Source organism: Tribolium castaneum, chromosome 6 (assembly GCF_031307605.1).
Source record: "Tribolium castaneum strain GA2 chromosome 6, icTriCast1.1, whole genome shotgun sequence".
Lineage (NCBI taxonomy): Eukaryota > Metazoa > Arthropoda > Insecta > Coleoptera > Tenebrionidae > Tribolium > Tribolium castaneum.
In genome coordinates this window covers 188662-216510 of record NC_087399.1, presented here as the reverse complement: position 1 = coordinate 216510, position 27849 = coordinate 188662, and the positions used below count along the sequence as shown (strand labels likewise).

Here is a 27849-nt window from a genome sequence, read left to right as displayed (position 1 = left end):
TAAAATGTAGGTATTTTTATTGCTACATGACTAGCACTGGTGGCGACATCTTCCGTTGCACATGTCACCCTTGTGATAAGATACGGCAGAGCACTGATTCAAAAGTCAATAATCACTTGTCATCTCCCTTTTCCTCTAGCCGTCTTTTTCCTTCCTTCCCATACACCAGATCACAGCCTTGAAACGCCCTCCTTAAAAGCACCTTAACATCTTCATCGCTCAATTTCCTTCCTTTATTCTCATGCAAATACTCGGCAAATGCCTCGGCAGCCGTTGTTTTCTCGCTTATCGTCACTTCATCGAGCACCATTTTCACGGAGGCGTCTTTTTCACCCATAGAACGATCGATACTGACTGTTCCAACTGAATTTTGGGCGCAATATGGTCGCAACATGGCTTTCAATGAACGTGATTAGAAGGGGGGTGGCTAGAACATCTGGCACTTTATTATTAGTCCGTTGCGGCGAGTCATTTCAATGAAACAAATGGGAGAAGATAAATTCATAAAGTGCTTATATTAACCGGACGAATACTAGGATTTACCTGATTTGGCCCAAGGGGATGATTATGTTGCGGAGAAATGGGCGATAAAAATGCAAGGGCTGAATGGATGATCAGGAAAGAGCTGGGGAAAAATTAAAGCGGATTTTCTTTGAAATAAGAACCCGCTGGCTTACAAGATATCACTTTTTGTCTATTGCTGAAAATTTATATATAACAGTTGATTTTATATAATTTTGGAGTAAACATTTAAAATCTAACTTCAGTTTCCATTTTAGAGCTTATGAAAAGTGCGAAAAGTGCAAATTTGAGTTAACTGTATCACGAAAACTAGAGCTGTTGGGAAAAATCTGTTTGCAATTTTGAAATATTTCAGCGTTTAACAATTAGTTAACAATAGCAACAAAATCTGAGACTAGTGTAATAGAATTTATTCAGACTATTACAACCTTCGTAACTAAAGTTAGAACCAAAGCTAGTACACCAAAAGTCCTAGTGGCCCCCGACGGTGTGTTTCCACCCTCACTTTCAACAAACTTAATCCTCCCTTGTTCCTCCGGATATACCACAGTCTGCCTCTTCAAATACCACACAACGGTATCAACATCGCCCAAATCTTGTACTTTTTTATTGGGCGCATTTGCCAAAACTTCATGTCCATCACCCCCATTAGTCAAAAAACTAGCCGTAACAACTCCGTAAGTTTTCTTAGGATCTAAAGGTTCATAAAGGGGAACACTACAATTTCCACAACGGACTTTAACCGATACTACGCGTTCAAACGCCGGTTTTTTCATATTATAAACGACATGCAAACCCGAAAATTGCAAAAACTCGCCTTTGGATGTCTCTCCATTACTTCTAGCTCCGATTTCGAGCGTTTTAAGGATTTGAGAACCGGTCAGTTTGAATGAAACGACTTGGTTATCGAAAGGTAAAGTGCCCATGAGTTCGCCGCGTGTTATGTTACCGCCATGGACCGATGGGTCAATGATGGTACGTATACTACCACCGTTAATCAACCCAATGGGTGTATCGGTCCATCCAGGCCCGGCATATTGACCCGCCATGTAGTAAACAAACGAATCAGCAATCAAATTTCCAATATTACATTCAACCACTCGACATTTATTCGCTGAAGCGTCCAGAACCACAGCCGATTTCCCCACAACTTCCTTATTTATTTCATCAACAGCCGGTCTGTATTTCTCCAGCAAATCCAAAACGTCCTGGTCTTGCACTATCCCATTATCGAGAAAAATCGGTTGGCCCTGAAAACCCACCAAATCGCCTTGCCCATCAAACGTAACGTTCAAAACCCCCAAATATTTCGCATAAGCGTACGCTTGGACCACTGGCACCTTCTTGCCCCCTTTTTGGACCACGACTTTGGGGTACATGTCTTCGGGTTTCTCTAAATCAGGCTGTGCCCCATTCCACAAAAATGTGTTAGTGTGTCCCCCAATGACAACGTCGGCCAAAGGCACGTCCGCTGCGATTTTCAAGTCCATGTCGTAGCCAGAGTGCCCCAAAACGATGATTATTTTGACGCCAGCTGCGTCAAGAACTTGGGTTTCGTTTTTGACGGATTCGACCACGTCCAAAAATTCGACAGCTCCAGGTTGAGACATGATGCGAGTATCGGGGGTGAGGTGACCGACGATACCCACTTTTCGACCGGAAATGTCGATGACCACCGATTTTTTTATTTCGCTGAGAGATGGTTCTTTGGTGAAGTCGAGGTTAGCAGCAACGATGGGGAATTGGGCGTTTTTGACGAAAGGGGCAAGGGATGAGACGCCAAAATCAAATTCGTGGTTACCTAAAGACTGGAAGGAAAGGTTTTTTTAATTGATGCAACTAACAAAAATTTGGATATTCTACTAAAAAAGTTATATTTTGAAGCGTTTTCAAGTTCAAACTATTAACAAAGCTTCCTCTAACGTCTACTAGTTCCGAATTACTACTTGGTAGATGTCCCGGGTATTGAAAATCGAGTAAAATCTCTACAAAAAGTGGAAAAATTAAAATTCAAAAAATCGAAACAACTGACTTTTTGTACTTCTAAGAACTCGAGAAGATATTAACGACCTTAGCTAAAGCGTATTGTTAGGAAAAATTTACACAATCTAGGTTTCAACGTAATTTTATGTTGAGAAAACCACATCTCGAATGTTATTTTCAGACTAATTATCAATCAATAATGAAATTTTGGGCTCAATGTAGGCAACCAATAAAGCAAATATAAATTCAATATTTTTGTTATCATTTATAAATTTTTCTACAAACTAAAATTAAAGAAACCTATGCATATATTTGATTTTAAAACATGTTCTTGTCGTTTTTGTACAAGATTTAAAAAAATAGTGTCTAAAGTATTTTTTATTAAGGCTAAACATCATCATAAAATGTGACTATAAATAGCTACTCATATTATATATCTAAATAATTGTGAAAAACAGGAAATTCCAAATCATATTTTTATAATTATTAACTTCAACTACACTTTATGGTATTTAAACGGAATAATGCCTGACCATTGAAAACAAAAACATGAAGATAAAACTTAGTGTAAAAAAACAACACGTTTAATAACACATAGAAACATTTATGCTAAAATAAATACATATTAAAAAAATGCCAACTGCTATGACAATTAGGTGATACCTTATCGAACTAAATGGCTCATCTAGCATTTTAAAAAAACAATCGAAACAACAATATTCATACGAGCAATTTTGTATTCCAGTCAGACCAAATTTAAAAAAATATTTGGCACAATTCTCTTATCATTTATTGTTATCAACCTCATGCAATAGATAAGTAATTTTCATTAAATTAATTATTTGTGACCGTATTTTAACCGCATTATTATCAACTTTATGTAATGTAAACTGCCTCCACATAGTCCATCAATAAAACTAAAAATTCGCACAAGTGTGTAGACTTACTAACCTTGGAATAATAACGGTTTTACCTGATTAGACAAAAATAATAACCACTGCTTTAAATACGCTTATTACAAGAATTGGCTAATTGAAAAAATCCCACTAAAAGCCTTGACCTTATTTTGAATAAAAATAATAATTAAGTAAAAAAAAAATAAAAGTCATTACTTTCAACAAATTTCACAACCATCGTTACGTCAAAAACTAAGTAATAATGAGGATTATTGTTTTATTGTTCGAAATGAGACAACAATAAAAGTGTGTATCTCTCGAATTAAAGATAAGTCGCAAAATTTTAAACCCTTACCATGACATCCGGTTTAAGCAAATTAAGAAATTCGACACAAATCTTCCACTTATGCACTGCGAACCATGCCGTCCCCACATACGTGTCCCCGGCATTTAGGAACAACACCGGATTATCTCCGGACTCCGTCCGGAACCTCCGGATCTCATGTGCCGTCCTTGCAAATCCTCCAACGCACTCTTTCTTGTCTTTACACGTCCCGGAATTGCGTGAAGTCTCCTCAAAACGGCTGTGCAGGTCGTTGTTGTGCAAAATAGTCAACTTCAAGTCTTCGGATACGGCAAAGGAGAAGAGTGTGAAGAAATAAATGAGCTGCATTTTGGCGACTGGTTGTGCTGGCGCCGTTGACCAGACTGCACATTGGGGAACTGCTGTTCCGCCTCCAAACCATTTGGGAGGGACAACAGAGACAATGTCTTGGCTGTTGGATAGGTTGTGGGGGTCAAGGTGAATAAAGCACGAGTTTGGGTTTTATTATCAAAGAGCGACCGCAATTAATAATGAAAAGTCAATTGTATCTAATGTCTGTTTTAAATGAAAAACTCGTAACTATTATATCAAAGTGTAGTTAGTTCGTTAAATAAAACCTATTTTTACATTTATTAGGAATTTCGCATCGAGTTATTTGCAGAAAAGCATAAACTGTATATTTTCGACGCCAGAAACAAAGTATGAGGAAATTACTTTTTACACCTGGTTATGAGTTTTTCAATCGCAAATTGACTTCAAAGTGGGTATTTTATTACAGAGTGGAAGCCTTTATTGTCGCAACTGTTGACTATTATTAATCTTTGTTTGTGCTATCAAACTTAAACACAATTAATAGATTTTTATATGAGCTGTTAAATATTCTTGTCGAGACCTACTTATTATGGAGTCCATGTATAGTTCCTTCCTAAAATAGCGAAAGAAGAGAAGGTGTTATGCGTCATCATTAGAAAACCAAATAAATAAATTGGTATTTCTGAAGCTTTGGCGTTAAACATTTTTTAAATTTATTTCAACACACTTGAACATTTTAAGCACTGCCGTTTTATTATGCAAAAACCACAGGCAGTTACAAATTTTTACGACAGAATTTAAAAAATAATAAAGATAAAATTCGGCAAATAATAAATTTGCCTGTTGTTTAAGTCGTTTAAAATGTTAGTAAATACTAGTTCCCTTTATTTATTACAAGCGGAAAACTAATTAAACTTCTTGTTCAACCTCATTCTGTTGTTCTATTATTCTTCCTAGTTTGTTAGATTTAACACAAAGCACTAAAATGCATACCTGTTCAAAACCAAGTGTAGGTACTAATTACAAACTGTTGTTCTAAATCACAACATAATTAAAGGTGACTTTGTTGAAATACATTGGGATATAAAGCAGCTGAAGGATTATTTACTTTTAACAAAAAACAAAATAAAACACCAAATCATTTATTAGCACTTCAAAATATTTTTCTCTTATTGCCCATCACAACAAAACATTGTTTTACGATTTCCTGCAGTTGGCAAAAGTCTTTGCACGGTTGCAACTTCTGTAATTCCCCCAATTTGGTGCATAAATCCCCCGCAACAGTCACAGCAGTCTCAACATCACCCGATGATAATTTTAAAAAGACAGAGTCTTCAATTTCATGACTGTTAAAAGAGGGCAAAGAGTCAAACAACGGCCAATTTTTCTCACAAGCCTGACAAACGCAGTTGAAGTAATACTGACTTTGAAGGTGTTTTTTGCGCTCGCTTTTATCCATCAAAGCGAAGTGATACCTGAAATAATTCGTAACCAAAAAAAATTAATAAAATTAATAATTACCCGTAATTATCAAAACATTGCTCCCCTTCTTGAATATTTTGGATCGCTCTGAGCACTAGAGTAGAACCGTAGGAGAATCGGGCCACATTGGGGCAACAAGAGTGATTCAAAAGACTCAAAAATGCAAATGCACCGCTTGCGATTTCTTCAGGTTCGTAAATACCTCTCGAATTAGGTACGAGTTCGACGATTTCGTGAAAATTAGAAGGACCGGTTTGCATATGCAACAGTAAAATTTCTTTAAAATTATTTTGATTGAAGGCGCTAAAAAAATTCGTATGAGTCTTGACCAAGTCATAAATCAAAGCCGCAGCTGTGGCCCTTTCGAATAAATCTGGAACGGACCGTTTTGTCGTGTTTGTCACTAAATTGTGAATCTCTCTGTAGCGATCCGAACGGTACAACAAATCAGAGGTTTCCCCCAAGTCGTTGTACTGAAGTGAGATTTTTAAAGCGAATAATTTGAGTTTATCGAATTGTAAAAATCGCAGCGTTGCAAGTATTGAACATTCGTACTTGTGATACATATCAAAAGCATAATCGCGACAACTTTCGCTACAATACATAGCCTGGGTGCAAGTTTTGCAAGGAATTAAATTGTAACACAAGGAAACGCATTCGTGGCAATGATTTGACAATTCGTTGACAACAAGGGTAACCAATGGTTTTTCTACAGCGAGTACTTCCCCGACTTTAATGTCTCTAGTAGCCACCACAAAACGTCCCCAATTTTCCTCTTCTCGTACGGCAATACAAGCGCTAGCGCTTTGAATATTCGGATTGTTGTTTGTGACAATTGGAATCGCTTCATGTGGACAAGTCTCCTCAATTGCGGTATTCTTCGAATTTTTTTCCCTTACAAATAGTTTCGATTTGAGATGTTCGGGATAATTGTGATTCAAGGCGCGTTTAATATCCTACAAGAACAATTCGACCAAAACCAATGCTTCAATCACTCACCTTTAAACATTGCTTGTGCAAATTCAATTCAAACAAAACTGCTGATCGGTTCGCGTACGCTAAGCCCAAATTCGGGCTATTTTCCTCCGCAAAACACACACTTTTCGTGTAAAATTCCCACGCTTCTTTCAGTTTTCTTTTTTTATACATTTCGTTACCTTTCTCGCGATATTTCGTCGCAATTTCATCATTTTTCACGTCTTTTTGCAACTCGATAGTGATTTCCGCTGATTTTATCAATTCTTCGACAAAATTAACACGTTCCAAATTCGAATTTAGAGCGCCGAAACGTTGTGACAAGGCCGCAACGTTATGGTTTACCGATAGGTGCCGCCGCAATTGCATGAGGATGTTGGTCAAGTTACAACGGTTTTCATCGGATTTTTCGCACATATTTTATTTATGAATTCTTAATAATAAATAATTGTGTTGTTGGGTTGAATTTTGAGGGAATATTAATTCAAACACGGGGCACGAAACTAAAATAGATCACTCACACAAGCAAGTAGGCGCTGCCACTTTGACGGATCGGTTAGCGCGAAATTTAAACAATCCAACATTACTTCAAATATTTATTAATGAAAAAAAATTACAAGATTCTTCTTTTATTCCCAAGCATATCAAAACAATAAGACAAGAGTTTCTGTTGGAGAGTTAACTCCGACAGAGGCTCGAACACTTCCAACCCTTTCAGACGCTCCAAAAACCTTGGAATTTCCTCAACAGCCGCTTCAATATTCGCATTCCTGATTTTCGCCACAAAGTCTAAATCTTGCTTTGACGTTAAATAATAAGGATTCAGATCCAATTGAGGCCAATCCTCCTCGCACGCTCTACACTTACACGTGAAATGATATTGAGACAAAAGACGATTTTTGCGCTCTTGTTTACTATGCTCGACGTAATAGGGCCTAAAAAATTGTTCAATCTGCGGTCCGCTTCACCCTATAACTCACCCATAGGACACAAAACACTCTTGTCCTTCATGAATCGTCCGAACTGCTCTGAGGACACGTTGAGTACCATGATGATGGGCAAAAACATTAGGGCAACAAGCGTGTCTGAAAAGAGCGTAGAAGGGATAAAGGGCACAACCCACAGTTTCCGATTTGAAAGATAGCAATTCTTGGCCTGGTTCTTGCCCTTCGGAGACTTGGTTTGGGTAAAGTTCATCGATTCCAGCGGCATGGGTCAAACAAATGCGCAAATGGGTCATAAGGAAGTGTTTGAATTTATTTTCAGCTTCCAGGTCGTCTTCGGGAAATTTTCCGGTGTAGGTTTTCACCAGATGATACATCAAGGCTGTTATTAACGCCGTGGTGAAAACCTCATCGTTGTTGTCCCGACTGAGGTTCTCCATCAAAGCGTAAACCTCCGGAACGTCATTTTCATCAGAAATCATAAACGACATTTTGATGGCTAAGAGAAAAGCCTTGTGTTTTCCCACTATGTTTTTCAAGGAAATCAAAATCGGGCATTCGTATTGGTGGTACTTTTCCCGGGCTTTGTCCCGACATTCTTCACCACAATACAACGTTTGGCTGCATATTTCACACGGAATAGGGTTGTAACACAATTGGTAACACTCATGACAATGATAAAGGTCGGCTGCGGCAAGTGTGAAAACAAACGGTTTTTCTACCGCTATTATTTCGCCGATTTCGATTTTCCGAGCTGCGAAAACACGGCGACGTGACTTTTCGTCTGGTTTTATTTCAATACAGGAGCTAGCGCTCGGAATTGAGGCATTTTTCTGCTCCTCTGGAATTTCAGGAACAGATTCAAAGAAATTGAATGCAGGGCCATGGGCACCCATAAAACCCAAAAGTTTCTCGCGACGCGTCACCAAACTGGGCCTCAGATTTTCAGGGTAGTCGCCAGAAAGAGCTCTTTCTACATCCTAAAATTTTCTGTGTTACCGCTACCAAAAAATTATTCGCACATCGAAATATTTATATCAAAATACAGTTCAAAAGAACGTTAAAAAAGATGCAGGATTACATACAATATTTTTTCTACTCACAGTTAGAGCCTCCTCGAACTGTTCGAGTTTGAACAGGGCTGCAGATCGGTTGGCGTAAGCCATAGCCAAGGCTTCCGAGCTTTTGGCCTTCATGACGCTCCTAGTATAAGACTGAAGGGCTTTGGAAAAAGCCCCAGTTGCAAAAAACTTATCGCCCTTTTCCTTGTGTTTCTTCGCTTTCTTATCATCTTTTTCATCCTTGGTAAATTTGTCGTCAAGCAAGCCGTACTGTCGCATCCTCTCATACAAAAAATCCACTTTCTCTACATTACTTCCCAACTTGTGAAAATCGCGCACAAACTCTCCCGAATTGCGAGTGTCATCTTGCACACAAGCCAGGAGCTGACTTTGAAACTGCACAAAAGTGGAGATTTGCCCCAATTTTTTGAAAACTTTCGCAAGACAACTCGCTACACTCATTTTCGAACACAAAAACTAGTGAGTTTTTTCAAACGTGATAAAATCGCGCTTCGAGTAAAGTGAACGGAAGATGGCACCACTGGTGGTGTTTTGAATCGAGTTGTATTAATGGCCATTCTATCGATTGTTTTTTCAGTCGTTGGCAAAATGTCACACTATGTAACACCTTTTGTTGTGCTCAATCTTGGCTCAGAGATGGTTTTTGTCGTTGCTCAAAGACTACAAGCTCAAAATGTACCACTTGACCGAACGAATTTAGGTGAAAAGTTGCTTTCAAGCACCGCATTTTTGCACAAACACACAATGCAAATAGCACTTTTTATTAGAGACAAAAAACACAAAATACAAACAAAATCCTAATCTAGGTAGTAATAATAAATGAACAAAACTAATTCGTATTATGGTTAAAAAACAAAACTGAACAAAATGTAAAAAAGTTTAAGGAAAACATGGTTTTAAAGCTGATCAAAGTAGTAATACTTAAAACACCGCTCGCTTATTTCCCAAAATGTAGAAGCAGTGGAACAGCATTTCTTGCTGGTTAATCAATTCATCATTTGGTTCACTCCTTTCCAGTTGCTTCATCAAGTCAATTTTTCTGTTAATAAGCATTTTAGCAGCATCCACATCAAATCTCTTCCTTGTGTATAGAAACATGTGGTCTTCGATCGCTACTCGAGGCACACTTTCAGTCTGAGGCCAATTTTGTTTACAAGCACGGCATGCGCATTTAAAGTTGTAAATAAAAAAGATGTAATTTTGGCGCTCTTCTTTCTCAATGTCCGTATAAAGAGGCCTGTGGGCAAATAATAACAATCAACAAAAAGGTTTGCTTAGAAGAAGTATGCAAAAAAGCGGTATTGATTTCATTAATTTTTCAACGGTTGCATTATTCATTCCGTGACGAACAATTAGTTGCTTCTAATAATACATGTTCGAAACACGTCAGCTCATAAAAGATATAACAACTGTAGAAAGAATACTTTTGGTATGCATCTAAATAGTTAATTACACAAATGATAAAAATATTTTTTTGATTTTTTTATTTTGAGAAAATTACCCAAGGGAAATGAAACAAAGTTCGAAAAAGAAAAAAGATTTATTAATCATTGCTTACCCATAAGAGAAAAAACACTCTTCCCCCTTTTTGATGGTCCTAATGGCCCTTAATACTCTTGTCACTCCATGATGCCAGCTCTTAACATTGGGGCAACAAGAGTGCCTCAATTTGTCAGAAAACGGATACATGGCCTTTGCAAAAGTTTCCTGTTTTAATTCCAAGTCACGAGATCCCCCATGAACAAAAATCTCATAAATATCAGAAACGTGATAGTCGCAAATGTGCATGTACGACATCAAAACCCTTTTAAAATTCTTCACACCAGCTTCATCAACTCCAGCCAAAACTGTTGTACAGTTCTTGATAAGATGGTAAAACAGGGTTGCCATTAATGTTTTCCTGGTACGATCGTCATCTGTATCTATTCTATCACAACACTTATCCGCTTGTGTTTGAACAAGAAGAGTCATTTTCAAAGCCCATTGAAAATGAGTATCAATTCCCACTAATTTTCTCATAGATAAGTAAATGGGGCACTCTTTCTGGTGGTACTTGGCGAAGGCATTTTCCCTGCATGCTTCACTACAGTAGACCACTTCTGTGCAAGTTTTACAAGGAATTGGGTTGTAGCAAAGAATGTAACAGTCATGACAATGAAACAGCACAACGTTAATTAACGCTGCAACACAAGGCGTTTCTACCGCAATCACTTGTCCAATTTGGATGTCTTTAGTGGCAACAACACGTTTACGCAATTTCTCATCGACTTTAATCTCAACCGAATTGGTTGCACAAGGAATTGAATTGTTTCGTTGAGAAGTGGGAATTTTAGGAGCCTCCTCATAATAAGTACTTTCGAATTTTTGTTTTCTTTTAAGTGCAACTGCTTTCACACGCCGCGACATTAATTTCGGTCTCAAACGTTCGGGATAATTGTGATCTATAGCTCTTTTAATGTCCTAACAAGGAATAACACCAGCTAAGTTTTGAAACAATTTTTGATCAAATACTTACAATCAGACACTCTTCATACAACCCCAGCTTGAGCAAAGCAGCTGAACGATTAGCGTAACATATAGCCAGCATTTCTGGTCCATTAGCACCCATAAGAGCCTTTGTGTAGAACCCCAAAGCAAAGCTATAGTTACCCTCAGAAAAATAAACGTTGCCTTCGAGTTTACAATGTTCCGCATGTTCATCACGTTTTCTATCTCGCGTAAACTTATTTCTGAGCAAGTTGTACTTCTGGAGCACGTTGTACATGAAATCAAGCCTCTCTTCTTCAGTTTTCTTTCGGTTTAATTCTTTCAGGAACTTGGGAAGGGCTTTCTCTTCATGAGGATCGTGTTCGAGACTTGTATACAACTCAAACAGGTGGATGAAACTTGCAGGCTCTTGTCGATTTTTAGATTTCAGAAAATTTCTTAGAGCCTGATTTAATGCCATTTTGCAAAAATAATAACACAGAATAAAAACTATAACGGTTGAAGACGAACGCGATGGCGGATGATTACAATCTGCACATGCCCAGAAGATAATTCTAAAAGAGGGTGGTTCAAAAAATTAATTGTAAAGTACAAAGCGAACCAAATACAAAGAAAAGAACAAATTGCTGAAAAAATAAAGAAAACAAGTTGCATTCTTAGTTTTACACATTGTTAATATTTTTTCTAGTGCTGGACGAGATCATTTCTGTCCTCATCTCCAAGCAGCTCATGACGGAACTGATGAAGCCCCAAGCCACGTACGGGCATGAGCAAGTCCGTGATATCATTGAAGACGTCACTCAGTCTTCAATGATGCGTTTGGACCCCACCAGCATGAACAAGCTTTGGGACCTCATCACCATGGTCTTCAAATGGCAAGTAACCATCTCCAAAGAGGTGATTCCAGTCACTTTACGCCACCTCTACGAGATTGAAAACTACGTTACAAATCCAGACACCCAACTGCAGTTGCACAAAGTTCAAAATCTTGTCGACAATTTCAACAAAATTCTATCACAGAAAGAAAAGAATGAACTGAGAGATGATATCATCTACTGGTTGAAGGATGTCAATGTGCGCGTTTCGCTACTACTGAGAATGGGTTTGCAAAACATGGAAGGCATCTTCATAACGGAGAATTTGGATCCGACAGCTGAGAAGATGTTGGCCAATTTGGGAGAGAATATTTACTCAGTGACTAACAATGGGAGAATTTTGGAAAAGAATCAGAATAAAGCGGAACCAGAAGTGAACGAGTTGCAATTATTTGTTGACCAGATCTTGGGTGAAAGAAAACTGAGCAATGGAAATAACGATAACCGGGGTTTCCTGCGTTTGGCAATCGACGAACAGAATGGAAATGACAACGAATCAACAGCTACGTTTAATAATATTGATGTCAACACCGATGAGAAGCAAGTGGAGGATATGATGGGTGATATGGTGGTCGGTGATAAAGAGGATGGATCCCTGAGAGATGATTTATTGGAAATGATTGGGGGCGAAAATTGTGATTAATAGTTAATAAATGTTAAGTAACGAAACATGGTATTTTTATTAAAGTAACAAACGAAAATAAACGAGAATAGTTACGTTTTATCAACAAAAAATGCCATTATAAATGTATAAAACAAAAGTAATAACCAAAATTACACGTGGAGGTAATTGTTTTCAAGTACATCAAAACATGGTATTTTTATTAAACTAAAAAAAACATTCAAAAATAAAAAATTAAATTCGTCAATTTGCCAACACCCTGTGACATTTCTCGATCAGTTTTTTGATGTTCATAGTGTTCCCCAAAGGCTTGTACACGTTGTGCCTTTGACTTTGTTGTGTAACACGTGGCAAAAACTGTTTCACAACATCAGAATCACCTTTCGCAATAGCTTCTTTCAAAGTTGCAACTTCAAACTCGGTCATTTTCAAATCTAAATGTAGGGGAAGCTTAAAAGGCAACAAATCGTAACCCTCTGGTCAATTCTTCTCACAAGCATTTGGGGGCATCCCCGAATTCGACTCTAAAATAATTTAGTTTTATTTGGTATAATAATGACCAAAGTATTGCTTACCCGTAGCTAATAAAGCACTACTCCCTTTTTTAATCGGATGAATGGCCCTCAAAACAATAGTAGCGCCATAATGAACATAATCGACGTTAAAAAAACAAGAATGATTAAATAAACTGCAAAACGGATACAATCCAGACCCCAGAACCCCAGAATTCAATTCTAGATTCACAATGTGGGGACAACTGAGAACAAGTGCACGCTCGATGTCCTAGTGGAGTAAACATTGACCAATTAGGATACTAAATTGTTTATACTCACAGCTAAGCATTCATCGTATTTGTGAAACGCAAATAAACTCTCGGCCCTTTTGGCGTAAGCTAATGCTAAAACTTGAGGAGCTTTCGCTGTGGTAATGCTTATGGTATAGCGAATTGAGGCTGATTCAGGCTTCTCATTTACTAATAAGTTGTCCCCCATGTCTGTGTTTTTAATAGAGGCGTAATTGTCTTTGCTATAGCTAACAAATTTTAGTAGATGGTATTTTTTTTAAATCGGCATACACAAAATCGATTCTTTTTTATTCGATTTTAAGGCAGAAAACTGCTTGAAATAGTTGGGATTACGTTGAAGTGCCCGAGATAACAACGCTTCTGGGATATCGTGTGTTATTGTTTCCTCATCGCTATCGCTATCGTTAAAAAGCTTATTCAAAAAGCTAAAATTTCACATTATAAAGATTGAGCAGCTTTTAATGTATTACCTGAACATATTTTCGCATTAACACCTGTTATTCTGTGACTTACACAAAATCTATACGAAAAATTGTAAACTATAAGCAGGTCGGTCAACTCTCTAGTGACTTTGTGTTTTTTACCAAGAAGGTGGGGAAAACACAGACTCAGCGTAACATCCGTAACATCAATTGAAAAAACTTCAAATTATATTTATTAGCAATATGTGTTTTATTAGCAAAAGAAAAAAATCAAAGACGTGATCCGAATTCGAGCCGAAGTCTTCCCAACTGTCTATCGGGTGCTTTATAGCTGCCTTTGTTTTTTATTTAATCTTTTATCATTTTGGTTTTTTTTGTTCTAAACGTTAAGCACAAATAAATAACTAACACAAATATAAATAGACACAATATTAATTGTTGTTTTCTCATTTTATTATGTAAATTTTGAGTATACAAGGTGGCATCTGTATATCTGTCATCTGTAGCTGTTATTATTACTGTTATTAGTAAAGTTGGATTTTTGATATTTTGTAGACGTTATATTTCTTCCACATTATTAGGTGTTATGTTAAAGTAAGTATAAGTAAAAATAAAATTTGAGTGTTTTTCCGTTTTATTTTTATTTCAAATGCATTAAAAAATAAATAAAAACATGATACAATAAAATAAATTCTTTAATGTCAAAATACACAAATTAATTAACATTTATTTTTTTTAATTCATCTTATCATTTAATAAAATATAAAAATCAGAGCTCGAAAACAACATCACGGCCGTCATATTGTATTTTCTTATTCCCAAATATCACAAAACAATGAACGATTAAATGTTTCAAAGCCAAGACACTTCCATCCGGTTCTGCCATTTCACACTTCTCCAGTTCTTCCTTTAACAGTGGCAAAAAAACACTAGCCTTATCTACATTTATCCCAATTAAATTTGTCACAATCTCCCCAAGTTCCATGACAGGAACATCCAATTTTTCACAAATTGAGTCAACACCGTCCAAATTCGGAACCCAATCTTCCTTACAAGCTTTGCACTCACATGAAGGTATTTTATAATCGGAGAGAAATTTTTGTCGCATTTTTTTATCAGCAACGTCGTATCTAAGTCTAAATGAATAATTAAGCGTACATAAAACTGTAACAATGATAGTGTTACTTACCCAAACCTATTAACAAAACACGCTTCGCCTTCTTTAATCGTGTTTATCGCTCGCAAAACCATGACATTACCGTGATAAGTCTTCATAACGTTCGCACAACAAGAGTGTGGAAAAAGCGAAAAAAACGAATAAGCCCCCAAGCTATAATTGGCCGTACCACAAAAATCGAACTTTTGTACAAATTCGTAAATTTTGACAGCGCTGTGACTGCGCTGCAATTGCATCATAAAAACGTCTTTGAATTTGATTTGAGTGTCAGTTGAAGAAAAAATCCCGCTGAAGAAACTCGTATACTGCCACAGTAAATCAAAGACAAATGCGGTCAAAATCGCTTGGTGGAAAATCTCAAAACGTGAAAATTCACCGTCTGGTTTCAAAAAATGAACTTCGTTGTATCTATCTGAGCGATACGTTCCATCCAAACGCATATAATCCAAATTAGAATAGTCGTCTTTAGCTAAAATTGCTACTTTAAACGCTAATAGCATTGCTTCATCAATAGCAAATTCGCAAAGAGCGCGGTAACAAATTGTGAGTAAAATTGGACACTCGTATTTGTGGTAAGAACGAGCCTTATCTTTGCATAATTCACTACAAAAAAGAGCAACAGTGCATTTGGGGCACGGGATGAGGTTGTAGCACAGACAGAGGCACTCGTGACAGTGTGTCAAACGATCGGTTGTTAAAACAGCAGCCCAGGGCTTCTCTATTGCGAGTATTTCCCCTATTTCGATGTCTCTACTTGCGACAATTAAATTCGGACCTATTTTAACACAGTTGTTGGCACTCTGAATGTTATCGTTCGGGTGAAAATTGATATAACCGGGAATTGGTTCAAAAGTTTTACAAGTTGAATCTTCAATTTGGTTTAGCTTCGCAATAAAATCATCAATCTCCTGCTTCAAGCTGTGACTTTTCGCGCGTTTGATTTCCTAAAAATATTATATTCAGTCCGAATTAGCACCACAATTATTATCACTAAAAAGTAATTCATTGTTATTGTTAAATTTAATATGTACCAAAAAATTTTTAGACCCAGATACTCAGAAATCAAGATGGTATTTTTGAAATTTAGTGCGACTCACCTCTTCACATTTGGTCTTCATTTTGAGTTGAAGAAAACACTCTGCTCGATTTCTGTGTCCCATGGCGAGAGTTCTGGGATTCTCAGCACAAGCGATACACCGAGTGTAGTTCTCTAAAGCGTCCCAATAATTAAAATTGTTGAATGCAAGTCTTCCATTTTCATAGTGTTTCAATGCGACCTGATCATCTTTTTTATCTTTGGTGAATTTTGCAAATATTTTTGGGTATCGTTGCATGTCTTTTAAAACAAACTCAACCCGGGAAACATTCGTTTTACATTTTTCAAAATTTTCGATGTACATTAAGGGGTCAAAATTCAGGTTGGTAGTGCTGAGGCATTTGAAAAGAAGTTTAGCGAGGTCGTTGAACTCGCTCCCTGCAAAAGTTGCCATTCGGGATTTGAATGTAAATAGAAGGGGCGGATTTATTATTGAATTATTGTCTTCTAAAAGGCTGCTTTAAAACATTATTGTTTAAAAGATGTATCTTAACCTCCATAACCTCTAGTTCTGAAAAAAAATCAAAGATAAATAAAATAATCGATAAATATTATCACGTATTTAACAGGATAATTACGTTTTATCAACAAAAATGCCATCTAATTAAATGTATAAAACAAAAGTAGTAGTCGAAATTACACTTACGGAATTCGTTTTTACATCAGAACATAACCTCAATTTTAATTACCAAATTAAATCAATTGACAAAATTCATAAATGTATTTGATTTTTGGTTGAAATACGAAAACATTTTATGTTTTTCAATATTGGATTAATAGGTATTTTGGATGGTTCCTAAAAGGATACACATAGGATTAACACGTTTATTTGATTAATATTAATATAATTAATCACTTAAGTACAATAATCAATGATTAGTTTGCAAATTACTTCGCTTCGATCTTGCACAGTTCCTAAAAAAAAACAGGATGCAAATATTACGCAACCATTTATTGTACAATTTTTACAAAATATTTACAATTTTGAAACCTAAAATTATTTCTCGTTATTTAATTTTGATTCAAATTTTCTAAATTCTTGGTCTGCTACTAAATCTACCTCATCTTGCACTTGTTCCACTCCCAAAACTTCAGGAATATAAAACTGCAGCATATTTTGGACACCATTTTTGAGTGTAACTATTGAACTCGGGCAACTAGTGCAAGCCCCTTGCAGTTTTAATTTAACTATACCGTCGTCATACCCCATGAAAATAATGTCACCTATACAATAATTATTAAAACGGTAAATACTACACTACATTGATACAAAAATCACCTCCATCCTCTTGTACAGTTGGCCTAATCCTTGTGTCTAATAGTTCCTTAATCATTTGAACAATTTCACTATCATCTTCGTTGATTTCTGTAAAAAATGTTAGGTAATTTAATGATTATTGTGGCTTAAATAATTACGTGTGTCTGCGTTCGGGGTGGCGTCATTCAAGACCGGTAATCCGCTGGCAAAAAAGTCCATAATTGTGGCAAAAATCTCAGGTTTAATAATTTTCCATTCAATTTCATCATCGGTTTTAGTAACAGTGATAAATTCCGGTCCCAGAAAAACACTTTTAACACCTTCAATTCGGAAAAGTAATTTTCCCAAAGGTGAACAATAAGCCGCTTGTCCGTTAGGAAAATCTATAGTTTGGCCCTCCTCTAGAACTTTAACCCCTGGCAAAAACTTGAGACTGTTTGGATTTGGGGTCTCTTGAGTCTGAATAAACATTGATAACTTTGGAGTGGTTGAGATAAAGCGTTGGAGTCCACTGTCTCGGAAAGGGGCCCACTGAAGGGAACTACAACCATATAACCTCACTTTTTATTCTTTCTTACATAAATACTTACTTGTAGGACTGCACAGCAAGTTTCTTGGATTGCTGAGGCAACTTTACCAAAAATCGAAGTGAATTACGCCACATTTTAAGATTTGCTTATTTTAATTTTATGGTTAGAATACCGACATTTGACAGATTGGTTGAGTCAATATTTTCTGCTTAAATTGGAGAATTTACAATATGTCTTTGGTAATTAAATTCACAAAGGTGGGAAAATTTAAGGCTACGAAAATTACACTGCAAGAGTTTGGCTTTTTAAATTCTGTTTATATAAAAAGCGCGGTTTTCAAATTTTCATAATTAATGCAAATAAATGTATGGCATTAAACTTTTATTTATCGCTTTTGTTTATCATGAAAAGTGACTCTGTCTTCTTAAAACTGAAACAGTTATCCGATAAATTATTCTGATATTGCCACAGGGGTACATTTATAAATCAGTCCAATAAAATCCGTTATTTATAATTGCTACTTGTGTTTTTATTAGTTCCTGACGTTTCTGTTTACGAATTTTCAAAATATTGACCTTTATTATTCGTACGGGACTGATTTCTTTTTTATTTATTTATGTTTGAGTCATATATAGTTCGATCAGTGAAAAAAACTATTTGCTAGGTTGGTTATGAAAAAATAGTCTCAGATGCCCACAAGTATTAAAGTAAATCAAACAATAAATCGATTTCGGGTTAACGATGCGTACAAATACCTGAAATTTATGAAGCACGACTCAAACAATCGAACTCGGTGACTCACATTTGCTCCTCCATTGGAGGAAATCAAATAATTATTGATAACGCAGTTCCGCAATTCACACCCAGCCAACAATCCCAAACAACGCATTTTTTTACATAATTTATGTGAAAAAACCTGCACCTAATACGCATTTGACTGAATGCTAATCAACAATAATAAATAAATCCTTGGAGGTGGTTGAAAGTTTCAACTTGAAAATTTTAAAGCTTTTCAAGATCCCCCCCAAAGCGCGTTTATTTGTTTATTTTTCAGCTTAAAAGTGGGAGAAATGCACAGTTTGGGAGGGGATTAGCGCTCCTTATATAATTTGAGTGAGCGACGACAAAATTGTTGTTTTCGAGTATTAAGCACGTGTTTTTTTCCACTCCGACATGTCGGCATCACCGATGGCAAGACAAGTGACCGAAAGTAAGGCCATTCCGACCAAAAAAGTCCTTATCAACGACCCTTCTGAACTGCCATCGCACTACTCCTCCACACCAGGAGGCACCCTCTACTCCACTACTCCGGGAGGTTTGTTATGTTTTTTTGAGTCATCTACATATAAATTTATAAATAAATAATCAATTTGCCACTTGTTATCTGCGCGACTAGAGTTCATCGTGGTCTTATGTAATTATACTTAAAAAAAAAACAAGACTCGGATGAGCGTTGTCTACACGTGGAGAATTTATAATGTGACCTTGAGTAAACATTGGTGATAATAGTAAACATGAGTTAATTCTGGCAAGCTGCGAAATACGCAGTTTTGCAAATATTTCCCTCAAAAATTCACAAAAAATTCCTTTGACCTAATCCAACACTGATAAGTCGGGAGAACTTGACCAGACGCACGTTCGTGTTCTTGTGTTTTTGCTTTTGTTATTATTAATTAGTGTCAAGGCTTTTTATTTTCGTCGCTCCACATTTCTTCCGCTTCATCGTCTTTGATTTTAAGAAATTCGCCAAATGCACAATTCATTGATGTTTATTATGCAAAACAACACGATAAAAAGTCCTTGGATCTGAATTGTACTCATCTCTTGTCTATATCTTATCGAAGAAGCCTCTCGACGGGAGAACCTTATTTTTACGTATGAATCATGTTTCAGGTACGAAAATAGTCTATGAGAAGGCATTCTTAATGAATTTACGCAACTCTCCCATTTCGAAAACTCCTCCAAGTTACGGAATCCCTGAAAACTTGATGCGAGGCAAAACGAATGGAAGCGCCCCCATCAGACGGTTTTCACCTCCGACCAAAAACCACTCAGCGAAAATTGAAGATTCGCACGACGAACACCAGTTCCAAATCGACATTTAGTTTTACGTTTTTCTCTAGTTTAGTTTTTTTTTGTATTGTGAGAGGATACTCGAAGTCAGACTTGATCTTGTATTATCTGATCAAAAGATTGAGTTTTATTGTTATAAAAGTTAAAACGTAGAAAATTGACAACTGATAAGGGATTTTACAATGGTGATAAGTCGCACAACGACTTAATTATACGCAAACAAAGGGAGGACATATGCCCGCTTTAAGATTTGTTATTATTTTCTTTTGTATTATTTAATGCTTTTCGTAATAAAATTTCAGAAAAAATGGGATGTTTTATTTATTTGCCTAACAACTGCTATCGCAACGATAAGGATTTATTTAGCACAGTTTGTTGAACTAATATCCGGAAATTGTATTATTTAAAATTGCCACCATACAATCGACACCAAAAAGGTGGACTCAATAATTTAATTAATAGTAAGTAAATTAAACTCATCTCGTTACAAACACTAACCTCCACTTACTTACCTTTCTTTTTACCTAACTCGTGGCCGCTCCAGCGATTAAAAAACTAAAACGCAAGGTGCGCTAACAAACAGGTCGGCTCATAGTTCAAAAAATAATTTATTTTAATTATCACACTCTCTCGACGACATGTACTTTAACAAATCAACAACACGGCACGCGTAGCCCCATTCATTATCATACCAACTGATCAACTTGATAAAGTTTCGAGTAAGGGCCACACCAGCCCCTGCATCAAAAATCGAAGATCTCGAGTCGCCGATTACATCAGATGAGACAATTTGGTCGTCAGTGTAAGCCAAAATGCCGTTCAAATATCCATCAGCGGCTTCCTTAACTTTGCATTTGATGACTTCGTAATCAGCGGGAGTGTCAATGCTTTTCAATTTTTTTAATAAACTGCTGTAATTTAAAATTTTATACTTACACTACGGTCAGGTCGACCATTGAGGCATCCGCCACTGGGACACGTGCTGCAATCCCGGTCAATTTCCCGTCCATTTCTGGGATTATTTTGCCAATGGCTTTTGCAGCCCCAGTGCTTGTTGGGATTATGTTTTGTAAAGCCCCACGACCGATTCGGTAGTTTTTTTTTGCAGGCCCGTCTAGGGTATTTTGTGAGGGGGTTATAGCGTGAATGGTGGTCATAAGACCGCACTCAATTTTGAAATTGTCATGAATGACTTTAACAAGGGGGGCTAGACAATTAGTGGTGCAGGAAGCGTTAGAAACAACTTTGAGTTCGTTGCAGTAGTTGTCTTGGTTTACACCGAAGACAAACATGGGGATGTCATCTTTGGAGGGGTACGTGAGCACCACGCGTTCAACAGTGTCGTGAATAAGCGCCTGAAAGATTTACTAAAAAATTTGGCCACTTTTATGTATGATAATAAAATACGGAAGCTTTGTCGTAGCTTTTGTAGAGTCCGGTGGCATCGACGACGTATTTGGGGCAGCTTTTTGCCCATGGAATTTTTTCCGGGTTTTTTTCGTTGGTAATGTCAACAATTTGGCCTTAAAATTTGTTGTTCTCGAATTGAATTGTAAAAATGAGCGTTTACCGTCGACTTTGAGACTGCTCCCTATGACACTAATCTCCCCTTGGAATAGCCCATGTGTGGAGTCATATTTAAGCAAATTGGCCATGTGGTCGGCTGAGAGATAAGGATCGTTGACAGCCACCACTTGAGGGGAGTCTCCAGAAGCCGAACAACGGGCCTTGAAGACTTTGATAATAATTTGCAGTCACTTAAAACACTTACATCTCTTAGTTTTTGAAAACAACGTCGTACTACTAAACGGCCAATTCGTCCGAAACCGTTTATTCCAATTTTGACCATAATGACTTTGAAATAAGGGCACTTGGACTTTTTTCGAAAATAATTGCATTGCGACCTTTGATTTTTTCAAGCGATTGTGCGTTGGGGCGTGCAACTTCAATTTCTGATATGACAAGGTCTTCTTGCTTTTTCACTTGGGAAAGAGCAAGGAGAATGAATTTATGACAACAATTGAAAAAGTCTAATGATAATTAAAACGGTGAAAGGGCCGCCGAATGACTCAAATGTGGAACATCTATTAACAAAAAATTCATCAGAGTATTTCCAACATTGTTCGAATTCGAATCGAATTTTCGGGGAACGATAAGAAAAACGAAGAAATTTTTTTAATACTTTAGTTCTTTATTCTATTATAAAATGTGTTTACATAAAGTTTCAAATAACAATAAAGTATATAATTTTTACAGCTTGAGAAACATAGTAGAACGCAGTGAAAAATCAGTTGCATATATTTCATGCTTATTAAAAACAAAATGTTACACAACCAACATCACAATTTATAAATTTAATGTAAAAAAATCGCAGCTCCCTTAATGATTTAGTTCAAATAATAATTATTTTCAACATGATTCAAACCGTCTCATTACCGGAAAAATCTACAAACAGTTAATTCAATTAATTCAAAGAAAATAACTCGAAACCGAAGTAAATAAACAGCTAGCATTCAGCATTTAGCGCGAATATATTCTAAATAGACAGACAGAACAAATATATATTTTATATACAAAATGGTGTCACACAGCAGAAGACTTGTGCTCACACAAAGCACCAAATGACAAAGCAGCCGCACCTTACATTTATCGATTCTTTAGGGAAATCACGATCAATTGGCAATACTGCAGAGCCGAAAAGTGCAAGGTTGTGAAAATAAGCTTCCTCACTCAGTCTCTCAATTGTAAATTTTGATGGCTTTTTCTAAATAATTAAAACGTGATCTTTTCGGGGCCTTGTTCATATGATCCAGGCCCAACCATGGTTTGGGACTCCCAGCTAAAAGCACCATCAAAAACAACACGAAACACAAACAATTAACTAACCTTGATTCGGAAGTGGTCTAAAATCGGCTAAATTAACTACATATTCGTCGTCTTGAAGGACCTGTTGTCGGCCCATAGCAACGATAGAAAACTTGTACTTTTCGAATTCCTTATCAGGAACACCAAGTCGCTTTTGAATACGTTCTTTGACCTTGGTAAAAGGCTCCCCTTGTTTAATTTTAAATAAGAAAGGGGAGCCAAAAGTCGAAAAAACTTCCTTTTGAAAATGCGCACAAGAAATAAGCATTTCGTCCTCGTTTATGTGCAACTCATCTCTTGGCACTTGTTCAATTCTATAAACCTTTGCTGCATTTATTACCAAATGATCTAGCGGCGTATCTTCTTTGGGACCCAGTGCTACTTTATTACAACTAACTTCGGTAAACCTACATTCAACAATTAAGCAAAAACAAATTTGCTTCGTTAGAAACACGAACCTTAATTTCCCTGTACTTCCTTCACCAAACTCGATTTGTTTCTTCGCCTCTTCCAACAAATCACTTACCGTCCCTCTCTTATTCGGATACAAAATTAACTCCTTCTCTTCAAACACATTCGGTCCCACATAAAGACATTTAAATTGTTTTTTATTTTCTAATTCGTTAACACGAATACTCAACTGTTGATAAAAGATTTTCTTAGGCGCCTTTGGCTTGGAGAAAACTAAGAGATCTTTCAAGGTGCCCTCAAAAGTGCACCTTAAAGGATGTCCAGGACTATCTTTGTAACTGGAAGATACGGAACTTTAATTAATTCGATTAGTTTATGCAATACGTAGATGACACACGTACTTTTGACATTTAAAAAATTGTAATAAGTAAGGATCGGTACCGACCCTCTGAGCTACAGCACGTGCCAACTGATCATAAGTCATTCTTTGAGATAATTCCATTGTAAAACCGGGATCGTTCGGTGTACATTTGTCGACAAATGTTACCTCGACACGATAATATAGGTCTTTGAAGTAGTCGATACAGGTTGGCAAGTCAGAAAACTCCTCACGTTCTTCTTTCTCGAACAGGATTATATCGCCATCCATCAACTCGTCCAAAACCTTATCACACAATTTCGTTAAGAAATGGCACACACTCCCTGAAAAATTACCTTTTCCAACGGATCACTATAATTAGTAATTTTCTCAATCATATTAGGCCTAATCTCCTCATACAAGACCAACTCCGTATCCGGCGGAAACCCTGCCCTCTCATTCAACATCGGTATCAAATCTCCTAATTTACTAGTAACCGGTAAGTAACTATGTCCACAATAATGTATTTTCTTCTGTTTCGGATCATACATTTTGAAAAACAACAAAACATCGGTCTCTTTGTCAAAATTTGGTAACGCAGTTAAGCCCGAATCAGGTGGCAACAACTCGAGAAATATAGTCCAAGGATTCTGGTTTTCAGCTGAATCTATAATAGCTTTATGCGACTCAGTGTCTAGATCTAACATACAAGGCCTCATTGTCTGATTTGATCGTTGACTAAATGGCCATGGTCTTATTTGTTCAGTTGGATATTTAAACGCATCGGCGAACATATCCATCATTTCGCTCACTAGTGCCATCTTTTTGATTTTAAAAACACGAAATAGGGGACGATCAGGATCGTATAAATCATTACCCTGATGTCCATCAAAACTATCTTCAAGCAAAACATTGATAGTCATATAGAGATGGGCTTCGTTGCGTTCTTTTCGTCTCACTTGTTCCATTCGTTTTTCTTCAGCCAAACGATCAGCTAATTCACTTGGTATATCAGCATCGGTTACTTCTTGTAATACGTTATGCAACTCTGAATCTCTGATGTATACCAACATGTACGCATTTGTACAATGTTTCACTGTCATGTTCATATCCTCATCATGTCCGCCGTAGTTATGTTCGATTGCTTCTTGTTTCGTACACTTGGAGACAACATCATCGTCAAATTTACACCACTTGCCATCACCTCTAGGATTTATAAAAACAACATAATGACCACCGTGATTGTCGCCTGAATGTACTAGAACTGCATGTAGAGTATAGTTGGCCGGATTGTTAGGATCCGGTTCTTGCAAATAAGCATCTAACGAAATCTTTTCGTAAAATTCAAAACGATCATTGAATTTAACGGAACAGTCAGTGACGGGATCGTATTGAAACCGCATCAAATGCAAGTGCAAAACAGGAGGAAAAGCCGAAAAAATCACCCCTTTTTCAGCATCTTGCAACCCATGTTCACCTGCGTCGTATTTATTATCGCCATCTAGAGTCTCCTTTGCGATGTAATCCTTAAACGACTCATCGACTAAAATCAATGGTGGAAAACCTACTTTTCCCTTTCGTTACACTTACTATTTTTCTTCCCCTTAATATTCAACTGAATATCATAGAACGTCTCCGAACGTGTGCTCGAATAATCCACGTTCTTACACCGAATGTACGAAATCATTTTACCTTCGAAAAGTTTCGGAACGGTGCCCTCCACACAAGTTCCCTTCATCTTACTTTCAAGTTTATCTAAAAGTACCTAAATATCGCATAGATTTTATTTTATTGTAATAGTATTTCTAAAATTACCCTGAGAAATTCCTGCACATCATGTTGCATAAATGAATCTAACGTTTCCCAACCGAAACTTTTCGTCAATTTCTTCGTACCTACTGGTTTATCGCAGAATTGTAGTTCGTGAAAGACTCGCTGTAGAGCAAGTGCTACAGATTTAGTCGAATCATCTGATTCGGTTGGCATTTTATAAACGGCTTTTCGTAACTGATTTGTAAAATATAAAGTTTGAAGAAGTGAGTTCATGTAACAGGTCGCTCCTTGATTTTTTAAACCCACGTAACCTATTAGTGAATGGAGAAAATCGTAAGATTATGCAAAAAAAAACAAAGTTATAATATGCATGTAAAGACTGAAACATTTCTTCTGCGTGAATATATAAACAAAATCAGTATTAAACTTGGTAGAACGTGGCGCAACTTTTAACCTTACCGCATATCTGGTTTGTTTTACTAAAAAGATCAGAGAGATTTTAAAGCCTTTACCACAAGTGCAAACTTTTTTTTTTGTGTTAAAAAATAGTAAAACAAAGACAAAATTGCAAATCTTATTCCTCTTTGCTTTCAACAGCCACGCAAAATTCCATTTCCAATTTTTATCACAGCCAAACTCATTATACTAAAACTGGAATCTTAACACGATTCTATGTATCCCAGTCACAGTAAATAAAATACCAATTATGCTGTCAATCAAAAAAAAAACTTTATGCAACACATGCTCGTGCTATCATTTATTGTTATCTAATATCACACAAGTCACACGACTTGGATTTTATGTCACAATATTTTTTGCAATGTTTATTAAAACGAATGTTTAAATTAAAAAACGGTAGTTATTCATAATTTGGATTAGTAAATGTAATTTAATATATATATAGAATTTTACTAAAACGCAATGCCTTTAATCAGGTTTAAAATTTTTAATTAGAGTCATTTAGCATTTCTAAACATATGTAAATAAAATCGCAAAGACATAGAAAAGTTGACTTTTAACTCGGTTTAACGTTGTTTTCGTGATTAAGCAACTCGTTCTAATTTTATCATCTGGGGAAGTGTCAAGTCATTAGATTTGTAAAAATTTAGAAAATTTCTCACTCAATTATTGATTCATCGTTTCGTGTAATTTATTATTCAAGGTCATAAAATGAGATTACCTGTATGTTTTTTACTGTCCCATGAGACTCCATGTGGGGCATCAGCCACCACATGTACTTCCAAAGTAATCGCGTCATCTTTAATATAGCCTTTCTCCGGGTCTAAGACCTCATTCCACGCCATAAAATGTGAAAATCCCCAATCATTTTCCTGGACAGTTTTGGTTAGGTCAAGTTGTGTGTGAAAGTAATTTTTTTACCTTCGAATAGAACAAATGTTGAATTTTTCGCGAGAAAGGCTCAACATCTGGTCGAACTGAGAGTAGTCTCAGCTCAGCAACGGCATAGCAAGACCACGAAGAGGACTCGCTTTCGCCGTTACACTGAAGGAAAAAGCCCAAAGAGCGCTGTGCAGTCCGATCCTGTCCATGACTGTTCCGGGGCATAACCATGATTTTCCAAGGGAGGTTACGTACGTAACATGCCGGAGACAGGGCAGAGTCTTTCAGTTTGCTAAACTGTTGGACAGTGTAGCGAAAGGTGGCTTCTGAACGCGATTCGTCCTCTTCCATGTCTGCGTCTTGAACTGTCATTCCAGGGTCGGGCTGTGGCCCGATGATGACTTCGCCGTTCTGTTGGTCCATTTCACCGCCCCCAGTGTCCGTAGAATCGGTGGTGGTGACTGTGGAGGAGGCGGCGGCGTCAAACACTCTATGGTTTTATGGGGGCTCTGCTACTCACCTTCCTGTGTTTCCATCTCCTCCACTTCGGCGGAAGTGTCGTCGTTGCGTCTGTACTGGCCCGTAACGTGGTTCATATTGAGCGCTGGCGTCTTGACAGCCCCTCTGTCTTTCGCGAACCCGAACACACCTTTGTTCTTTTTGTTGCTATTCAAAAGGTCTTTGTCCGACTGTGCAACGCAACAGTTACCACCGTGGTTATTCTGGGTATTATTTTTAGTGCCAGAGACCGTAGTCAATTTGACAAAGTGCTTACTCGTGACGCGACCAATTCTTGCTGGTTTTTGTACCCTCTGAGAGAGGGCTGCACACAACACACATATATAGAGAGTTGTGACACGTGACGGACTTTTCACACTTGAAACACTCACTCGATTTTATTTGGAAACGCTAATTGAGCTTTTCAATGAGAAAAATAAACAAAATGGAGGCATTTTCTTTGCATTGAAATAGCGATGGTGGGTACAACACTCGACGACGAACACCGGTTTCTGCAATCGACTGCGCGGATGCGTATGCGACGAGGGCGCAAGAAATGGGGGGCCCAGATACGAATTTTCCCGCGCTAATTCACAAAAAACACCGGAAATGGCACAAAATAACGCTCTTTCCACAAGTTACACAATTTACAACAATTTTAAACAAATGCACCCACAACTGTCATATTGGCAATTCGAAACCGAACACAGTTTTTCTTTAATTAATTTTAAGGAAAA

At 37.0% G+C, this 27849-nt stretch overlaps 11 protein-coding genes across 14 annotated transcripts; 2 read left to right on the top strand and 9 right to left on the bottom strand.

Annotated features, from left to right (window-relative positions):
* Positions 1-916: 916 nt before the first annotated feature.
* On the bottom strand, positions 917-4136 carry LOC663694 (protein 5NUC). Its single transcript, XM_015983027.2, has 2 exons — positions 3757-4136; positions 917-2330 (listed from the first exon to the last, which is right to left on the bottom strand). Exons 1-2 carry the CDS (start codon positions 4072-4074, stop codon positions 936-938), a joined length of 1713 nt encoding a protein of 570 aa, XP_015838513.2. The 5' UTR covers positions 4075-4136; the 3' UTR covers positions 917-935.
* A 1028-nt stretch (positions 4137-5164) lies between these two features.
* LOC663707 (SET and MYND domain-containing protein 4) lies at positions 5165-7053 on the bottom strand. Its single transcript, XM_969741.5, has 3 exons — positions 6520-7053; positions 5560-6476; positions 5165-5513 (listed from the first exon to the last, which is right to left on the bottom strand). Exons 1-3 carry the CDS (start codon positions 6910-6912, stop codon positions 5192-5194), a joined length of 1632 nt encoding a protein of 543 aa, XP_974834.2. The 5' UTR covers positions 6913-7053; the 3' UTR covers positions 5165-5191.
* A 25-nt stretch (positions 7054-7078) lies between these two features.
* On the bottom strand, positions 7079-9018 carry LOC663719 (SET and MYND domain-containing protein 4). Its single transcript, XM_969753.4, has 3 exons — positions 8543-9018; positions 7476-8419; positions 7079-7430 (listed from the first exon to the last, which is right to left on the bottom strand). The coding sequence occupies exons 1-3, from the start codon at positions 8960-8962 to the stop codon at positions 7109-7111; spliced, it is 1686 nt and encodes a 561-aa protein (XP_974846.3). The 5' UTR covers positions 8963-9018; the 3' UTR covers positions 7079-7108.
* Positions 9019-9073: 55 nt separating this feature from the next.
* On the top strand, positions 9074-12552 carry OSCP1 (Organic solute carrier partner 1). The gene is made up of 2 exons (XM_015982963.2): positions 9074-9221; positions 11697-12552. Exons 1-2 carry the CDS (start codon positions 9110-9112, stop codon positions 12524-12526), a joined length of 942 nt encoding a protein of 313 aa, XP_015838449.2. The 5' UTR covers positions 9074-9109; the 3' UTR covers positions 12527-12552.
* LOC135266529 (SET and MYND domain-containing protein 4-like) lies at positions 9267-11661 on the bottom strand. The gene is made up of 3 exons (XM_064357485.1): positions 11037-11661; positions 10080-10981; positions 9267-9758 (listed from the first exon to the last, which is right to left on the bottom strand). The coding sequence occupies exons 1-3, from the start codon at positions 11466-11468 to the stop codon at positions 9443-9445; spliced, it is 1650 nt and encodes a 549-aa protein (XP_064213555.1). The 5' UTR covers positions 11469-11661; the 3' UTR covers positions 9267-9442.
* LOC103314149 (hypothetical protein) lies at positions 12545-14036 on the bottom strand. Its single transcript, XM_008199262.3, has 4 exons — positions 13781-14036; positions 13339-13735; positions 13081-13288; positions 12545-13029 (listed from the first exon to the last, which is right to left on the bottom strand). The coding sequence occupies exons 2-4, from the start codon at positions 13495-13497 to the stop codon at positions 12986-12988; spliced, it is 411 nt and encodes a 136-aa protein (XP_008197484.2). The 5' UTR covers positions 13498-13735; positions 13781-14036; the 3' UTR covers positions 12545-12985.
* Positions 14037-14409: 373 nt separating this feature from the next.
* Positions 14410-16784, bottom strand: LOC100141902 (hypothetical protein). 2 transcript variants are annotated; one of them, XM_064357484.1, is made up of 4 exons: positions 16652-16784; positions 16007-16516; positions 14922-15853; positions 14410-14868 (listed from the first exon to the last, which is right to left on the bottom strand). In XM_064357484.1, exons 2-4 carry the CDS (start codon positions 16397-16399, stop codon positions 14502-14504), a joined length of 1692 nt encoding a protein of 563 aa, XP_064213554.1. In that variant the 5' UTR covers positions 16400-16516; positions 16652-16784; the 3' UTR covers positions 14410-14501. The 2 variants fall into 2 exon arrangements, with proteins under 2 accessions (XP_064213554.1, XP_001815228.3); XM_001815176.4 differs by having other exon boundaries at positions 16584-16683.
* Positions 16785-16816: 32 nt separating this feature from the next.
* On the bottom strand, positions 16817-18690 carry LOC663781 (NFU1 iron-sulfur cluster scaffold homolog, mitochondrial). Of its 2 annotated transcripts, XM_969816.5 has the most exons (5): positions 17854-18690; positions 17422-17804; positions 17285-17371; positions 17066-17229; positions 16817-16920 (listed from the first exon to the last, which is right to left on the bottom strand). In XM_969816.5, exons 1-5 carry the CDS (start codon positions 17925-17927, stop codon positions 16894-16896), a joined length of 735 nt encoding a protein of 244 aa, XP_974909.1. In that variant the 5' UTR covers positions 17928-18690; the 3' UTR covers positions 16817-16893. The 2 variants fall into 2 exon arrangements, with proteins under 2 accessions (XP_974909.1, XP_008197488.1); XM_008199266.3 differs by lacking the exon at positions 16817-16920 and having other exon boundaries at positions 16939-17229; positions 17854-18684.
* Positions 18691-18898: 208 nt separating this feature from the next.
* Thor (thor) lies at positions 18899-20113 on the top strand. Its single transcript, XM_969838.4, has 2 exons — positions 18899-19108; positions 19687-20113. Exons 1-2 carry the CDS (start codon positions 18967-18969, stop codon positions 19896-19898), a joined length of 354 nt encoding a protein of 117 aa, XP_974931.1. The 5' UTR covers positions 18899-18966; the 3' UTR covers positions 19899-20113.
* A 342-nt stretch (positions 20114-20455) lies between these two features.
* Positions 20456-21786, bottom strand: LOC663815 (glyceraldehyde-3-phosphate dehydrogenase). The gene is made up of 5 exons (XM_008199269.3): positions 21638-21786; positions 21437-21593; positions 21274-21389; positions 20803-21221; positions 20456-20753 (listed from the first exon to the last, which is right to left on the bottom strand). Exons 1-5 carry the CDS (start codon positions 21713-21715, stop codon positions 20480-20482), a joined length of 1044 nt encoding a protein of 347 aa, XP_008197491.1. The 5' UTR covers positions 21716-21786; the 3' UTR covers positions 20456-20479.
* Positions 21787-22036: 250 nt separating this feature from the next.
* On the bottom strand, positions 22037-27785 carry Usp7 (Ubiquitin-specific protease 7). 2 transcript variants are annotated; one of them, XM_008199275.3, is made up of 10 exons: positions 27135-27785; positions 26654-27075; positions 26454-26604; positions 25316-25584; positions 25091-25265; positions 23857-25043; positions 23544-23806; positions 23190-23495; positions 22753-23138; positions 22037-22705 (listed from the first exon to the last, which is right to left on the bottom strand). In XM_008199275.3, exons 1-10 carry the CDS (start codon positions 27208-27210, stop codon positions 22605-22607), a joined length of 3336 nt encoding a protein of 1111 aa, XP_008197497.1. In that variant the 5' UTR covers positions 27211-27785; the 3' UTR covers positions 22037-22604. The 2 variants fall into 2 exon arrangements, with proteins under 2 accessions (XP_008197497.1, XP_008197499.1); XM_008199277.3 differs by having other exon boundaries at positions 23190-23480; positions 27135-27784.
* Between the last annotated feature and the right edge of the window lie 64 nt (positions 27786-27849).

Excerpts from the sequence above, each read along its gene's own strand:
- LOC663694 (XM_015983027.2), bottom strand. The coding sequence starts at position 4,074 with ATGCAGCTCATTTATTTCTTCACACTCTTCTCCTTTGCCGTATCCGAA. Across the intron at positions 2,331-3,756 it reads TGCTTAAACCGGATGTCATG|TCTTTAGGTAACCACGAATT; the intron begins GTAAGGGTTTAA and ends CTTTCCTTCCAG.
- LOC663707 (XM_969741.5), bottom strand. The coding sequence starts at position 6,912 with ATGTGCGAAAAATCCGATGAAAACCGTTGTAACTTGACCAACATCCTC. Across the intron at positions 6,477-6,519 it reads TGCACAAGCAATGTTTAAAG|GATATTAAACGCGCCTTGAA; the intron begins GTGAGTGATTGA and ends TTGTTCTTGTAG. Across the intron at positions 5,514-5,559 it reads CAATGTTTTGATAATTACGG|GTATCACTTCGCTTTGATGG; the intron begins GTAATTATTAAT and ends GAATTATTTCAG.
- LOC663719 (XM_969753.4), bottom strand. The coding sequence starts at position 8,962 with ATGAGTGTAGCGAGTTGTCTTGCGAAAGTTTTCAAAAAATTGGGGCAA. Across the intron at positions 8,420-8,542 it reads AGTTCGAGGAGGCTCTAACT|GATGTAGAAAGAGCTCTTTC; the intron begins GTGAGTAGAAAA and ends AGAAAATTTTAG. Across the intron at positions 7,431-7,475 it reads GAGTGTTTTGTGTCCTATGG|GCCCTATTACGTCGAGCATA; the intron begins GTGAGTTATAGG and ends ACAATTTTTTAG.
- OSCP1 (XM_015982963.2), top strand. The coding sequence starts at position 9,110 with ATGTCACACTATGTAACACCTTTTGTTGTGCTCAATCTTGGCTCAGAG. Across the intron at positions 9,222-11,696 it reads ACTTGACCGAACGAATTTAG|TGCTGGACGAGATCATTTCT; the intron begins GTGAAAAGTTGC and ends TATTTTTTCTAG.
- LOC135266529 (XM_064357485.1), bottom strand. The coding sequence starts at position 11,468 with ATGGCATTAAATCAGGCTCTAAGAAATTTTCTGAAATCTAAAAATCGA. Across the intron at positions 10,982-11,036 it reads TGTATGAAGAGTGTCTGATT|GACATTAAAAGAGCTATAGA; the intron begins GTAAGTATTTGA and ends ATTCCTTGTTAG. Across the intron at positions 9,759-10,079 it reads GAGTGTTTTTTCTCTTATGG|GCCTCTTTATACGGACATTG; the intron begins GTAAGCAATGAT and ends ATTTGCCCACAG.
- LOC103314149 (XM_008199262.3), bottom strand. The coding sequence starts at position 13,497 with ATGGGGGACAACTTATTAGTAAATGAGAAGCCTGAATCAGCCTCAATT. Across the intron at positions 13,289-13,338 it reads AATACGATGAATGCTTAGCT|GACATCGAGCGTGCACTTGT; the intron begins GTGAGTATAAAC and ends TTACTCCACTAG. Across the intron at positions 13,030-13,080 it reads TAGTGCTTTATTAGCTACGG|AGTCGAATTCGGGGATGCCC; the intron begins GTAAGCAATACT and ends AAATTATTTTAG.
- LOC100141902 (XM_064357484.1), bottom strand. The coding sequence starts at position 16,399 with ATGGCAACTTTTGCAGGGAGCGAGTTCAACGACCTCGCTAAACTTCTT. Across the intron at positions 15,854-16,006 it reads TGAAGACCAAATGTGAAGAG|GAAATCAAACGCGCGAAAAG; the intron begins GTGAGTCGCACT and ends TAATATTTTTAG. Across the intron at positions 14,869-14,921 it reads TGTTTTGTTAATAGGTTTGG|ACTTAGATACGACGTTGCTG; the intron begins GTAAGTAACACT and ends TTATTCATTTAG.
- LOC663781 (XM_008199266.3), bottom strand. The coding sequence starts at position 17,927 with ATGTGGCGTAATTCACTTCGATTTTTGGTAAAGTTGCCTCAGCAATCC. Across the intron at positions 17,805-17,853 it reads CTTGCTGTGCAGTCCTACAA|TTCCCTTCAGTGGGCCCCTT; the intron begins GTAAGTATTTAT and ends ATATGGTTGTAG. Across the intron at positions 17,230-17,284 it reads AACTGTACAAGAGGATGGAG|GTGACATTATTTTCATGGGG; the intron begins GTGATTTTTGTA and ends ATTATTGTATAG.
- Thor (XM_969838.4), top strand. The coding sequence starts at position 18,967 with ATGTCGGCATCACCGATGGCAAGACAAGTGACCGAAAGTAAGGCCATT. Across the intron at positions 19,109-19,686 it reads CTACTCCACTACTCCGGGAG|GTACGAAAATAGTCTATGAG; the intron begins GTTTGTTATGTT and ends ATCATGTTTCAG.
- LOC663815 (XM_008199269.3), bottom strand. The coding sequence starts at position 21,715 with ATGGTCAAAATTGGAATAAACGGTTTCGGACGAATTGGCCGTTTAGTA. Across the intron at positions 21,390-21,436 it reads GAGCAGTCTCAAAGTCGACG|GCCAAATTGTTGACATTACC; the intron begins GTAAACGCTCAT and ends ACAAATTTTAAG. Across the intron at positions 21,222-21,273 it reads AAAGCTACGACAAAGCTTCC|GCGCTTATTCACGACACTGT; the intron begins GTATTTTATTAT and ends TAAATCTTTCAG.
- Usp7 (XM_008199275.3), bottom strand. The coding sequence starts at position 27,210 with ATGAACCACGTTACGGGCCAGTACAGACGCAACGACGACACTTCCGCC. Across the intron at positions 23,807-23,856 it reads ATAGTGATCCGTTGGAAAAG|GTTTTGGACGAGTTGATGGA; the intron begins GTAATTTTTCAG and ends TTGTGTGATAAG. Across the intron at positions 22,706-22,752 it reads TAGACCACTTCCGAATCAAG|CTGGGAGTCCCAAACCATGG; the intron begins GTTAGTTAATTG and ends TGGTGCTTTTAG.